General features: G+C 47.5%; 2 protein-coding genes across 3 annotated transcripts; one reads left to right on the top strand and one right to left on the bottom strand.

The window, feature by feature from the left end:
• Nucleotides 1-561: 561 nt before the first annotated feature.
• On the top strand, nucleotides 562-8,609 carry pcyox1l (prenylcysteine oxidase 1 like). 2 transcript variants are annotated; one of them, XM_088932222.1, is made up of 7 exons: nucleotides 562-587; nucleotides 1,213-1,353; nucleotides 3,376-3,582; nucleotides 4,626-4,800; nucleotides 4,977-5,188; nucleotides 5,919-6,059; nucleotides 6,909-8,609. In XM_088932222.1, exons 2-7 carry the CDS (start codon nucleotides 1,239-1,241, stop codon nucleotides 7,571-7,573), a joined length of 1,515 nt encoding a protein of 504 aa, XP_088788348.1. In that variant the 5' UTR covers nucleotides 562-587; nucleotides 1,213-1,238; the 3' UTR covers nucleotides 7,574-8,609. The 2 variants fall into 2 exon arrangements, with proteins under 2 accessions (XP_088788348.1, XP_088788347.1); XM_088932221.1 differs by lacking the exon at nucleotides 562-587 and adding an exon at nucleotides 697-1,091.
• LOC148821042 (interleukin-17B-like) lies at nucleotides 8,471-12,561 on the bottom strand. The gene is made up of 4 exons (XM_088932223.1): nucleotides 12,505-12,561; nucleotides 12,125-12,158; nucleotides 11,379-11,722; nucleotides 8,471-10,829 (listed from the first exon to the last, which is right to left on the bottom strand). The coding sequence occupies exons 1-4, from the start codon at nucleotides 12,537-12,539 to the stop codon at nucleotides 10,577-10,579; spliced, it is 666 nt and encodes a 221-aa protein (XP_088788349.1). The 5' UTR covers nucleotides 12,540-12,561; the 3' UTR covers nucleotides 8,471-10,576.
• Between the last annotated feature and the right edge of the window lie 1,133 nt (nucleotides 12,562-13,694).

Here is a 13,694-nt window from a genome sequence, read left to right as displayed (position 1 = left end):
CGTTTGGCATACTGGCACAGTTGGTATACATGAGACAGATCTTTTTTTTTTTTGCCTTGTAGGCTGATCTTGGGCTTGTCCAGTAGTGGAATGGGAGACCTTCAATAAACAAGGACCCAAATTATTATTATTATTATTATTATCGCACCGATATTAAACCAAAGTCCCGACTGCTTGATCCTTAAAGATCTGGCACTTTTCGAAAGAGCTAGGGTGTTCATCCCAGTGTCCTGGCTGCAAGCCACTCTGGGTTGGAACAGTCTGACTTTCCTAAAGTTCCGCCTACAGCGATGTCTTACTTCTCCACTTGATCCGCAGTGTAGTGGGACCGCTGGTGCTTAACTACTGCCTCACGCCCCCTCCTGTTCGTGGAATCGTTTGGGATCGTTTGAGATGAAAAGCGTTGTATAAACGCAATTATGATGAGAATTATTCATAATTATGGACTACGGTTTCAGCACATTTAAACTTAACATGGCGCTGTACCATATTTAAACTCCAACTCACCGCAGCAGACGGGGAGCGCGCAGTGCTGATGATTCACAGAAAGATGTGGTCTGCAGAGGGGTCATACAGAACAATAATTCGTAAGCAATTCTTTAAAATACTTCACACTACAACTGCACGTAATCTCGGCTCAGCGCTCCCCTTGCTGGTTGTTCCAAGGAAGCACAAGACGACTCAACTATCCGACCAAAACAAAACCTTTTATTGTAAGCAGCGCTTTTTTTCCATGCTGTTTCAATGCCACTCTGATTGATTTTTAACATTGATAAACACATTTCCCTTCCCTATTTTGTGTCTTGAGGAAAAGACGTGTACGTCAAGACATGTACGTGTAGCTCGGATCAGTTCAGTTATTGGAAACAAAAACAGCTCAATAACATTATTAGTCATACGCGAGCCTCTTCCAAAAGAACAACAAACATCCCATGCTTTGTGAAAATATTTTGTAAGGTTTTTTCTGAGTCTCCCATGAAAAAAACGGACATGCGCAGTTCTCGCCAAGGGGACGTCAGTGCGCAGAGCGCTACAAGAGGAAGGTGGACGGCAGGACCAGGGATGCATGGCTTTATATGCCTTATGTGAAGGTGACATCCCTGCTATTTTACTGCGTTAACCCAGCATTTGTTTCCTCGGTGGAGGGAGTTCCGGGGCTGTCAGGAGCAAATGTTTCGTAATCAGCTCGTGATGCTTTAATATGTTTTGCAGCTTCTAGCTCTCCGGCAGCTCGCATCATGACCCGGTTCCTATTGCTGTCGCGGTGCGTTTTGACGCTCGTCTGGTGCTGCTCGGCCGCTGGGGGAGATCCCGATTCTGCCCAAGTGGACGGTGCTCCGCCTTCTAAAATAGGTACGGAGATTTGTTTCGAATCACTCTTGCGACTGCGACGGGATGCGGGTTATAGTCCTTGCAGGCTGTGGGACGACGTGCTCGCCCACGGTATAGGCAGACTCATGGCGTGCGCGTGACCGTGGCGCTTTTTTGCACAGTTTTTCTTTTTCGATCTACTCCTCGCTCAGCTGGTGGCCCTCTCCTCAAAACACGTGATAGCTCAAACGGGAATGACCTGAAACGTGCGTTTTTCTAAATGAGAAGTCGTCACTCTGATATCCCTTGACGGAAAGGGGCAGTCAAGCGTCACTCTTACAGGCTCGCTTTTTTACTGCTTCTTGCGGGCTGTATTACTGCTCAGTACATTTAATTTCATGGAGAGCGGTGCATTCAGTTAAAGCACAGCAAATACAGACACCCCACGTCTCCCGGAAGTTCCGGGAGTCTCACTGAAATCCGAAATCCGAAAAATCATCATCGAAATGTTCATTATATAATATGACCCTGAGCCATCTGAGACTCTGCTCAAATCTGCTAAACAAACCGCATCTCTGTACAACAAAAGTTTGCAAAGAACGTGAGATTATTCAAGTTCAACTGGTGAGTTATAGTATTTATAGTGTATTGCATATATATGATGGTATCTATCAGCGAATTATTTAATTATATAGCTGGGGGTCAAGCAAGTTTTCACAGGAGGGACGACCCTCTCTAAAATCAGTTTTTAAAAGTTTTGAGGTCTGAATACAGGCAGGGCCCAGGGCGGGTTTGTTGCAGGTTTAATAAAACCAGGCCCTTTTACCCGTCTGCTATAGGATAATGGGTGAAACCATCATGCACGCGGTATGCTGGATGAAGTGTGCAGATGACATTCACACCGGCCACGTCTGTAAGAAAACAGTAATAAGGATGTCGATAGCAGGTCTGCACTGTAGTGCTGATGTAAGCACAACGAAAAAAGTTTCCACACAGACTGGGGATACTATTGTAACGCTTACGGCCGACAGGTACTGTGTAAGAGCCGGCGTACCAGAGCAGGTGACGTCACCGCCCTTCCCTGTGATAGCAGGACTACAGCTACTGGGCTGTTGAGAGATCTCTCTTTAGCTCACGGGGCTAGGTCGCTGCAGAGAGACGCGGAAGTCCCGGGTTCGAGCCTCAGTCGGGATGGGGCCGACCAGATGCGGCAAGGGCGCCCGCCGGAGCCCCCGTTGCGTTACACTATATTTATACAGAACAGCTTCACACCTACCAAACCCAATCACACCTTCACCTCCAATACAGATAGATACAGACAGAAAAAGAAGTCAGTGGTGATACTGTGACTGTAGGTGCAGGGTGCAGGTACTGAGGTGTTTGTGCAGGGTGGGGGTTAAACACTCTGCCTGTGAGGATAAGATAAGATCGCTTTATTAGCCCTATACAATTTCTTGCATTAGGAGTTTGTCTTTTCACAGACCCCAGCTTGCTCTCCATGAGACACACAGACAGGGAGAGAAGCTTGGGGTCAGAGCGCAGGGTCAGCCATTTATACGGCACCCCTGGAGCAGTTGGGGTTAAGGGCCTTGCTCGGGGGCCCAACAGAGTAGGATTCCTCTGCCGGCCACGGGATTCAAACCGGCAACCTTCCAGCCACAGGCGCTGATCCTTAGCCACAGAGCCACCGCTCCGCCCGTGGGATGGGATGGGAGCTGGATGGAGACGGATATTCCCTGTACAGTTTATTTCTGAACAGTCACATTTACACCAGCTCCGTTCTCTCTCTCTCTCCCTGATCTCTCCCTTTCTCTCTAGTCACGTTATCCTGTACCCAATCAGAAAACACAGAAAGGTATATTAACGTAAACCTATTTACAAAGTGAAATAGAATTCTCTCTATAACTCAAAAAGATTTTAAGCTGACCTGAAGAACAGTAGCCCAGGACTAAGCTTACAATACTGGATGAGCAGTTTTGGCTGGTCAGCGATTTGCGCCGGTAGGACCTCTGACACAGGGCAGCCGTACAGATTCCCCACTTCTCCCTCGTTTTGCCCTCGCAGCCATCGTCGGCGCCGGAATCGGCGGGACAGCGACGGCCCATTTCCTGCGGCAGCACTTCGGGCCGGAGGTGCGAATCGACGTGTACGAGAAGGGCGCGGTCGGCGGCCGTCTGGCCACGGTGACGGTCAACAACCAGGAGTACGAGTCCGGGGCCTCCATCATCCACTCCCTCAACCTGCACATGCAGGACTTCGTCAAGCAGCTGGGTCAGTTATGGCGCTGAGACGCTTTCCCAGAAGAGGTGTTAGTGGGGCCAGCAGGGGGCGCTCACCCTGTGGTCTGTGTGGGTCCTAATGCCCCCGTACAGTGACGGGGACACTATACTGTAAACAGGTGCCGTCCTTCGGATGAGATGTAAAACTGAGGTCCTGACTCTCTGTGGTCATTAAAAATCCCAGGGCCTTTCTCGAAAAGAGTAGGGGTGTAACCCCGGGGTCCTGGCCAAATTTCCCATTGGCCCTTACCAATCATGGCCTCCTAATAATCCCCATCTCTGAACTGGCTTCATCACTCCGGAGCACTATGGCTGCCGTCGCATCATCCAGGTGGGGCTACATTACCTATAAAGCGCTTTGAGTGGAGTGTCCAGAAAAGCGCTATGTAAGTGTCAGCAATTATTATTATTTTCTTCTCCTATCGGAGATGCCACTCTCTGTCTTTTGTGTTTGCGCGCTACTACCTAATAATGTTGTTGTTAAGAGGTCCGGGCACTCACAGTTGGATGTAACAGAAATAATTAAACAGATGAACAAATCGGTACAGTAAGAAAAGAAATGGGTCTAATGTTACTTTTTAAAAAGTAAAGCAAATAAGTAATGCAAGGGCCGCACGGTGGCGCAGTGGTTAAGCATTGCTGCTTCGCAGTACTGGACCTGGGGTGCTGTCTGTGTGGAGTTTGCATGTTCCTACAGGTGTTTCGGTGTCCTCCCACAGCCCAAAGACGTACTGGAAGGTAATTGGCTTCTTGAAAAATTGGCCCTGGTGGGAATGTGTCTGTGTCTGTGTGGGCCCCGCGCTTGAGTGACGTGCCATCCAGGATGTACCCTGCCTTGTGCCTGTTGCTTGCCAGGATAGGCTCCAGCTCGCCTGCAACCCTGTACTGGATAAAGCAGTTAGACAACAGGATAGATAAGTAATGCAAATCAAGCAGGGTGGTGTGGTGTTTCTGTAACCCAGGAGGGACAGGGGCTGGGCAGGGCTGAGGTAGGTGTGTGAGTGCGTGAGTTGACCACCTCTGCTTGTCCATCAGGGCTGAAGTACCGGAGGAGCGTGGCGGGGAAGACCGCCGTGTTCAACGGCGAGCACTTCATCCTGGAGGAGACCGACTGGTACCTGCTGGACCTCTTCCGCCTATGGTGGCGCTACGGCTTCAGCTTCATCCGCCTGCAGATGTGGGTGGAGGAGATCATGGAGAAGTTCATGAGGTGGGGATATGTGTGTGTGTGTGCTCGCGAACGCGGCCGACTCCTGCGCCTGCTCTGTGCCCTCGACCCACCCCCTGCTCCCACTAGGCCAGTCACCTCCTTCCTCCCTGCTCTTCCTCATTCCTTCTTCCCTTCTTCCCCGGCCCCTGCCGGGCTCTCTCTGTCCCTCTGTCCAGGATCTACAAGTACCAGGCCCACGGCTACGCCTTCAGCTCGGTGGAGGAGCTGCTGGACTCCCTGGGGGGCTCGTCCTTCATCAACATGACGCGGCGCTCCGTGTCCGAGTCCCTGCTGGAGCTGGGCGTGTCGCAGCGCTTCATCGACGAGGTCATCGCCGCCGTCATGAGGGCCAACTACGGCCAGCCTGTCAGCATCCCGGCCTTCGTAGGTATGCCGGGCGCCGCGGAGTGGCGTGGGGGTGGAGTGGGCGTGGGCGTGGGGCAGGCTGGGACTCCGCAGCCCTCCTGACCCCAACCGACTGGAATCCAGCTCTTCATTGGTGAGAAAGGTCGGGCGTTATATGTTTTGAGTTGATGTTCTTGATAAAATACTGAATTTGCCAATGACAGATAGTAGTGGTTTATGTAATGGTAGTGCAGTTTTACAGTATGTGTATAATAAGTCCCCAGGGCTGTGAAAGTACAGGCACTTTTTTGCTCCAAGGGAGGTGGGGGTGTGGAACAAGCTACCAAGCCGTGTGGTTGAAGCCAATAACCTGGTTTCTTTCAAGTCACAGCTAGATGAGATCCTCCAGCAAGGACAGGAGGCACTTCTTTACACAAAGGGCGGTAGGAGTGTGGAACAAACTACCCAGAAATGTGGTTGAAGCCAACCTGACCTGGCATCTTTCAAGACACAGTGGGTTTTGATCCTGGGATCAATTAACGAGTATCTACCAGACGGGCTGGAGGGGGCTCCTCTCGTTTGTAAACTTTATGCTCTTTGGTTCTTATGAATGCAAGTTTAATGCGGTCACTGGGGCAAGATACTGGGGTTTTGTACCATGAGGCACGAAGCTGGACAAATCAAGTGCCTAGGGTGAGGGTATTTCTTGTGTTTATCACACGGGCTTCTGCATGTGACTGATTTCCATCTGATCCCTACGTCTTCTGTAACAGGAGCAGTATCCCTGGCTGGAGCCCAGGCCAATATGTGGGCAGTGGAAGGAGGCAACAAGCTGGTCTGTTCCGGCTTGCTGAAGCTAGCTAAGGCCAGTCTCATCCATGCCAAAGTCACAGCAGTCGCACCGCATGCAACAGGTAGGTGGCAGCAGAACCCTTCCGGCCTCTCAGTGGAAAACAGGCTACTGTCTCAGAACACTGAAGCATTTTCCGATCCCCTTTAAGTCTGTTGGGAATGGATTGTGAATGTTCCTCTTGAATGTATGGTATGTCTAGACTTTCCTAAATAGGACATAACCCTCAGTGCAGTGCTCTTTTTATTTTCTTCTTTTGTAGACATTAGCTCGTGTGGTGTTCTCACTACCGCCATAAAACCAAAAACAGAATAGAATCAGTCCTTCTATGTCGTGTTCCTGCTTAACCAGTCCTTAGAGTCCATTACAGTTCATTGTTATGGAACTGTGTCCTTAACTGCATTAAAATGCGTATCGCAGTCATTCCATTTTATTCATTTCATGACATCTATTGTGTACATCAAACACAATTGACGTCAAAATCCACACGAGTCCACTCTAACTAAATGCTTCAAGAGTACAATGCCATGGTTTGGGAGAGCTGTAGTCCAGCAGGTTTTGAGGGTCGCCAAGAAAAGCCTCAATTTCCAAACACTTCCATTTTGGTCAGTTAAGCAGGTGTTTGGTCCAAATCAGCAGGTTAGAGATGATTTGGAAACAAAAAAGCACCCTGTAAGAAAGCACTGCCAAAAGGGCACCCCTGAGTTTTTTTCGTTGTCAATTAATCATGTAACTTTAATAAGATGATCAGAACTCGCGTGTGTTCCAAGTCCTTTAAAAATTGATGATTTAAGGGTGACCAGTAAGACCTGACTGTGGCTCTCCAGAAGCAGCGTTGGCCTCCCCTTTATGCTTTTGTAGGTTTGTTTTGTTATTTGCTGGGTGTTTCTATGTTCGTTTTTTGCCTCCGAAGCCGAGGGCACCCAGTACCAGCTGAGCTCTGTTAATGAGAAGGAAGAGAAGGGCGCGGAGATCTATGACATTGTGGTCTTGGCGACGCCCCTGCAGCAGGATGGGTCGGCGGGCCTCGCTTTTGACGGCTTCGACCCGCCCCTGCCAGGAATCACCGGCTCCTACCACCACACGGTGGCGTCCATTGTCCACGGCTACCTCAACTGTTCCTACTTTGGCTTCCCGGACCCCAAGCTCTTCCCCTTCGCCAGCATGCTGACCACCGACACGCCTGGGCTCTTCTTCAACAGCGTGGGCAGCGTCTGCCCCGTCAACATCAGCGCCTCCTTCCGCAGGAAGCAGCCGCAGGAGGCGGCCGTCTACAAGGTGTTTTCCCAGCAGCCCCTGGGGAAGAAGGAGCTGAAGACCCTGTTCAAGTCCTACTACTCCGTCCAGGCGACGGACTGGCAGGCGTACCCCCAGTACGGGTCCTCTCAGGCCCTGCCGCCCCTCGTGCTGCACGATGGCCTTTACTACCTCAACGGTATCGAGTGGGCGGCCAGCGCCATGGAAATGAGCGCCGTGGCGGCCAAAAACATCGCGCTGCTGGCCTACCACCGCTGGAACAGGCAGCAGGAGATGATCGACCAGAAGGACCTGGTGCACAAGATCAAGACCGAGCTGTGACCGCCCGGGCTCCGAGAGAGGGCAAGAGAGCTGGGGTCCGACATTGTCAATTGATTTAACTTCTCCAAAAAAACTACAATTTGCTTCCAGGAAAGCACAAATACCCACATGGCAGGGTAACTTGGACCTATTCTTTCCTTCTGTGAGCAGGTGAAGGGGATGGGTCAGCGTTTTCTGATGGTAGTGGTCTTGAAGTGCCACAGGGACATACATCTGTTGAGTCCCAGGGCCAGCAGATTATTCTCAGTGTGGGGAACGTATGCTGCCGTGAAGCCCAGCTTCAGCACTGCAACATCTTGCTAATTGTCAAGTATAGTGTTAATGTGACAATACAGATTTACATTTCCCATATCCCATCAGATCTCTAAAACAAGGTGCACCAGCTGGTCTTGATAGGAAACTATGTTACACGTAAGCAAGTTAGGAAACATAGTATTCATTTTCATTGTTGTTTTTTTCTGCCCCATAGAGGTTAACTGACCTTTCTGTTCTGGTAAGTTTGAACTTTGTCCTGTAACATCTCAACAATATGTGGAAAGTTACTTTACAAGGTGTGCTTTACTTATAGTATGTATATATACATTACTAATAGTAAGATAACACTAAGATTTTCTAGTATTTTTTTGTGGAAAACAAACCAGTACTTGATCTGGCTGGAGGAAATTCATCTCAATTTTATAATTCATTGCTTTGTTCAAGTACAGTTGCACTGTGAAATACTAGACATGTTCATGGAAACTCCATTTTAACAAGATGTTTTTTCTTCTACAGATAATTCCAAGTATGACAGTGGATTGTCAGACCTAAATATGGTATCATGCAGTATACTAAATGAAACAATGAGATTTTGAAGAATTTTTGTAAAACGTTTTTGAATTTGAAGGAGGAGATAAAGGACTGTAAGTCTTTTTTATTTCAAAAGATTCATTTACAGCACTGATTGTGACTACTGTAGGTTCCTGAATTCAAAATTCTTTGAGAATGTTTTGCAAATGAAGTGACACCCCAGAAGGTCTTTAATAAATATCAAAAGCTGTTTTGCAGTTTTGCCATTTATTTTGCATTGTATAACAGGGATGTCGGCATTTTGAGCAGAAGGTACCATTGAAAGGTTGTTCTAATATTGGACAGGATTTGTTCTGTAGTGTTCAAGCACAGGGCAAGAAATGCAATTTCTCTACAAAAAAAAAAATAAGGACAAATACTTGTCGTGCAAGAGTCTCAGAAGGTCTCAATAATGTTTACGATCTGTGTGGTGAACAAAGACCAGGACGAGACAAAACCCCAAGAACTCCTTGAAAATATCCTGCTAGCCAGTTCAGGCCAGTTCATTTCCAGTCCTCAACAGTAATCAAAGCTTTAGGTTTTAATGTGAATACTCTGCGAGTTAACTGCCAGAATTCGCTGATTCTCTTACTTAACATTAAGTGTCTCCCAGGGAGCCCCAGTGCTCGGAGGCTCACAGTGGGAGCTACAGGGGGGGCAGAATACGAAGGGCAGTGGGCTGTTAAGGGGTGAAGGGGGGGAATAGGGCCTTGATGGAGTCCGGGAACAACAGTGGTTTGAAGTGGATTCCCATTCCAGCACTGGGAGGATGAACCTGGATGCAGAGGTTCAACAAAAGATTTTGTTTTCTGCCAGTGCTGGCTGTTTAAAGCCTAATCACTTGTCCAGCCTGTGGATTTTGAGAACTTGGTTCCACAATGCCTGTGGTCTCTCAGATGCACACTCAGTCGCTCAGATTTACTAAAACCTGGTATTCAAATGAATATGACACACATCCATCCTTTTTCTAACCACTATCCAGTGCAGGGCAGCAGGGGAGCTGGTGCTTATCCTGGCAAGCAACAGGTGCAAGGCAGGATATGCCCCGGATGGGACACCAGTCCGGTGCAGAGTGCACACAGACAAAACATACACACACTCACCCCAGGGCCAATTTTCCCAGAAGTCAGTTAACCTCCCAGCATGTCTTTGGACTTTTGGAAAAAAACGGAGCACCTCAAGGAAACCCACGTTAACATAGGGAGAACATACAAACTTCACACAGATAGCACCACAGGAATTGAACCCAGAGCCCCAACACTGAGGGGGGCAACAGTGCTAACCACTGCACTGTGATAGAGACACGGGAAATATTTGAATAAATCAAAGTGTATCAGAATGTTGAAATTCTGCCTTTTTATAGTAATCAGGCACGTTTTCCTTGAAAAATAGAGTCATGAACCAAGTCAGCCATGTGAAACAAGTGTGAAATTAAGTCTGTGGAATCATTTCAGTCTTATATTAAATACCAAAACCATCTTGCAGATTACATAGGCTGTGACTTTTATTCTAACTTTAACACACCCGAACTGTAATGTTTTGGTTGATAACCCTAGAGGGTGTTCTGTGTATTGTTTGGCAATGCAATGCTTGCTAAGATGCAGCTCTCCGACATCAGTCATCGTCCTGTAAACCTGAGGACGGGAGGCACTTTTTTTTTTACGCAAAGGGTGGTGGGAGACTGGAAAAAGCCACCATGCATGGGCAAAGCCCAGAACCTGACTCCTCTCAAGCAATGGCTGAGTAAGACCTAGCAGCCAAGCACGTCAGAAACGCAGAATGGCCTCCTCGTTCGTTATCTTCGTGACATTCAACCCGATTGAGAAATCTCTTTCCTCCTCTGAAAATTGGGTTGCCCGCAGAGGAGTGTGTCGGAAGAGAAGGGGGCAGGGTACGGACTGCAGTCTGTGTTCTTTTTGTTCATTAAGCAGCTGTTGGCTATAAACGCAGTAGCTCCTTTAACAGTGTTGATTGTATATGGAAAAGTGAGATGTATACAGAAAGGACACCATGGAACAAGTGGCCGTTGTCCGAACCACACAGAGGCACTCAAAAGTTAAAAGCAGTAGAAGAAGATACAGGAATGTTGTCTTTTTTTCCGTTAGGAAAACGGGAGGGCGAGCGATTCACGCTTCACCCACGATTCACCTTCGAATGTCTCTGCGCCGGTCTCCCCTCTCAGAGAATGCAGGTGCAGCCCACTGCGATGTTCTCCACCACCGTGCGGTACTCCGGGATGCAGTTCTTCTTTTTCTTCCTCTGCTTCCTGCTCTTCGTGTCGCACAGCAGCCTCTTGACCGGGATTTTGGTGTAGATGGGCACGCTGGTCATGGTCCGGTCCTCTTGCATGGTGAAGGGGTTGATGCAGCCCGAGCAGGAACACTGGGCTTCGGGAATATCCACGGGAATCCGATTCTCGTCGTGGTTAATGCTGGGTTTGTGCGGGTGGGAGAGAGGGGCGAAAAAGAGAGAAAATAGTAGGATTTATGCAAAGAGGTGCGATGGACGTTCTCGTTGATCTAAGGCGCTTCATTGCGGCACAGTACGTGAAGAGCAAAAAAAAAAGTTCCTATTCTTGAGGTGGTCTTCCCTGCCGTTAGTTGAAGGAACTGACCAGGATTGTTGAAGCTGTTAATTCTGCCCTAGAGCAAAAGTTGTTCCACGCTAGCTGAAAAGTCGTTACTAAAATTTAGAGGAAGGTACAATGTAGCAATAGGTCACAAATACACATACGTGCAGCTATTGAGAAATCAGCGGGAGCTGTCATTAACTGTTTCAATTTCAGCTGAAAGTTTGAATTAACTCCAGTTTATTGTCGAGTTTAATTAACCATATTCTGCAGTAGTTTGTTCTTAATGACCCTGTGTTGGGGAAAAGCTTTAAAATAGCTCGTCAGGCAGTACCAAGAGGTTTCGTGAGCAACAAGCCAGGCAGAGACATAACGGAAGAGCGAGTGCCATCTCAGCCTGCATTTACTGACCTGTAAGACCAGGGAGAGAGGCTGCGGGTGTTGGACATCCATAGGCGCCGATCCACCGCGCACTTGGTCTTGGACAGCGCCGAGTTGTTCCTCACTTGTGCCACCATATCGCCGATGCTCTTCTCGTAGTCTTCCTCCCAGGTCTGCGAGCTCTCCCCCTCCGCCGTCACCAGGACCGGGTCTGGGGAGCTGTTCATCGAGGTGCCGTTGTGGCGCCGCGCCGAGCTCCCCTTGTTTCTCAAACGGCCGTTCTTCCGACGTGCGCCTCGCTCGTCTTTGCGCCTGTCCCTCGATTCAGTGTCCGTCGCCATCACGACAAACAGCAGCAGCACAGCCACGAGGATCTGCAGCAGGTGCGAACATTGCACGAAAATAAAAGGATAATGAGTGTGCCCTTGTTAAAATGCATTATTTCGGAACAACGTTAGTGCAGCAAACACCTTAGGAAAGTTACATGTTAAAATCCAGGCACCCAGATTTATTTCAGTTCTATTTCGTGATTGTTTTTCATCCTTTTTTCGCGTTTCAAACACTTGACATTATTTTCTTTTCTGCACTTACCAATATTGAAGTATCATGATTTTAATTTCGGACATCTTCAGCAAAACATGCACCTGTTAATTGGTCGGTCCGTTTTACGCATTTTGTTCAGATTAGCACGGACATTTAACGACAAATATGAATGAAACGTCGTACTTGCATACAGTCATAAGAACTCGGTTCTAACTCCGTTAAAGCGCACTTACCATGGGCTTGCACGCTCTCGCCATAGTCATTGAACTGGAGCAAGAGTTCAGCGCAGACGGGAAAAAAATTGAATCGTCAGATGTTACACCGATTGCTCAGTCATGGACTCTACTGCGTTTTTCCTCTTTTAAGACATCTTAAGGCGCCTTTTTTCCCCCGAGCAAACGGAAACTAAATGAAACTTCACGCACAGGACGAATGCAGGCGAAGCAAAGTTGCATTAGGTTAGATGACAGAATTCTTAAAAGCCTGACTGGAACAGAGAGCTCCCCCACACGCAACGCCGAGTGCCGATGCAGTGAAAGACACCTTGGTGTCGGAGAGTGGATATGAAGATGCAGATAAATTGAACTAGTTTAGATCTAATCCCCCCCCTCACCACGTGGGCTCTGACACACCGACTGCCGTGAGCATCGCCAGACCCTCAGGTAACGGCCGTGCGGTTTCTTTATAATCCAGCGGGCGAAGGCTTGCAGGCAGCTGGAGTTTTATAGCGCCTTAATAATGTGAACAGCTTTCTTATTTCCCACAATGAGAACACAGGCAGCAGTTAATAATTAAACGCTTTGTGCTTTGCGGTTAACGTTTATTCATTTGGACATCCTTTTATATGTTTCTCCTTTGGGTAGTGTCCAAAGAACAACGCTCATGCCAGCCTAAATGCTCTGAATTAAAACGATAACAACAACGTATTTCACTTAAAAAAATTTAATAACTAGAGACATTTATCTCGTGTCTTTCAAAGGAACAGATGTTGGCAAATACCTTAAAGCCACTGGAAGTCTTTGCAGCTGTTCGAAAGTATCCAAAATGATCATAAATGATAATAAACTACAATAACTAATCAGGTCTCATACAATCCTTTTGTTTTCAAACACAGGTATACTCAGAATTGAGTCATGTGTCGTGAGATGTTTGGAATGTGAAGATTTGATTATCAAGTTGAAGAATACGATTCTTGTTTTCGCTGGGGGTGTTATATATTATTTTCCTCTAAATATACAGAATTCTTATTTGATATATATATATAATTAAATGCACTTTCATTACATAATGAACGAGCAATATATGTATATTTATGTATTTTATATTGTTCTGATCGTGGCTGGTTTAGTATGGTCTTTGTATCCCATGCTTTTGTATGGTTAAGGTTCGCTTTTCTTTGTGCAATTTCTTTCATTCTCTTTATGTCTTTCCTTCAATGCATGTCTCATAATATGAAATCTAAAACTCCTGGGCTCAGACAATGCCTCACAGAACGAGCAAATAACACCGCAGGAAACGCCCTTTCGAAGGGAATTTAGCGCATTATCGAAGCAACACAAGGCGCGTTTTATTTCTGTAATCCTGTCGAAGTTTCTTTTCTCTCCGCACATCCGCATTTGAGAGCCCAATGTTGACACAGCGCTGTAAAGAGCACCTGCTTAAAGATCCCAGATTCTTTTATATTCGGAGGACTTGTTTGCATGCTCAGGACTTTTATCATTCTGAAGAGGAAAAAAAGCCCTCTAGCGCACAGGTGACCGCAATAAATTCTGTCATACAATATTTAGATTTCGCTTTGAACAA

The sequence above is a fragment of the Atractosteus spatula genome, chromosome 14 (assembly GCF_055471065.1).
Source record: "Atractosteus spatula isolate fAtrSpa1 chromosome 14, fAtrSpa1.hap1, whole genome shotgun sequence".
NCBI classification, from domain to species: Eukaryota; Metazoa; Chordata; class Actinopteri; order Semionotiformes; family Lepisosteidae; genus Atractosteus; species Atractosteus spatula.
Note: the sequence above shows the minus strand (reverse complement) of the source record. Positions and strands in the feature narration are given on the sequence as shown.

Coding starts and splice junctions, on each gene's coding strand:
- pcyox1l (XM_088932221.1), top strand. CDS start 1,067: ATGGCTTTATATGCCTTATGTGAAG. Junction 1,092..1,212: donor TTTATATGCCTTATGTGAAG/GTGACATCCCTG, acceptor TATGTTTTGCAG/CTTCTAGCTCTCCGGCAGCT. Junction 4,801..4,976: donor ATCATGGAGAAGTTCATGAG/GTGGGGATATGT, acceptor CCCTCTGTCCAG/GATCTACAAGTACCAGGCCC.
- LOC148821042 (XM_088932223.1), bottom strand. CDS start 12,539: ATGCTCACGGCAGTCGGTGTGTCAGAGCCCACGTG. Junction 12,159..12,504: donor GGTGTGTCAGAGCCCACGTG/GTGAGGGGGGGG, acceptor CTCTTGCTCCAG/TTCAATGACTATGGCGAGAG. Junction 10,830..11,378: donor CTCTCTCCCTGGTCTTACAG/GTCAGTAAATGC, acceptor GCACAAACCCAG/CATTAACCACGACGAGAATC.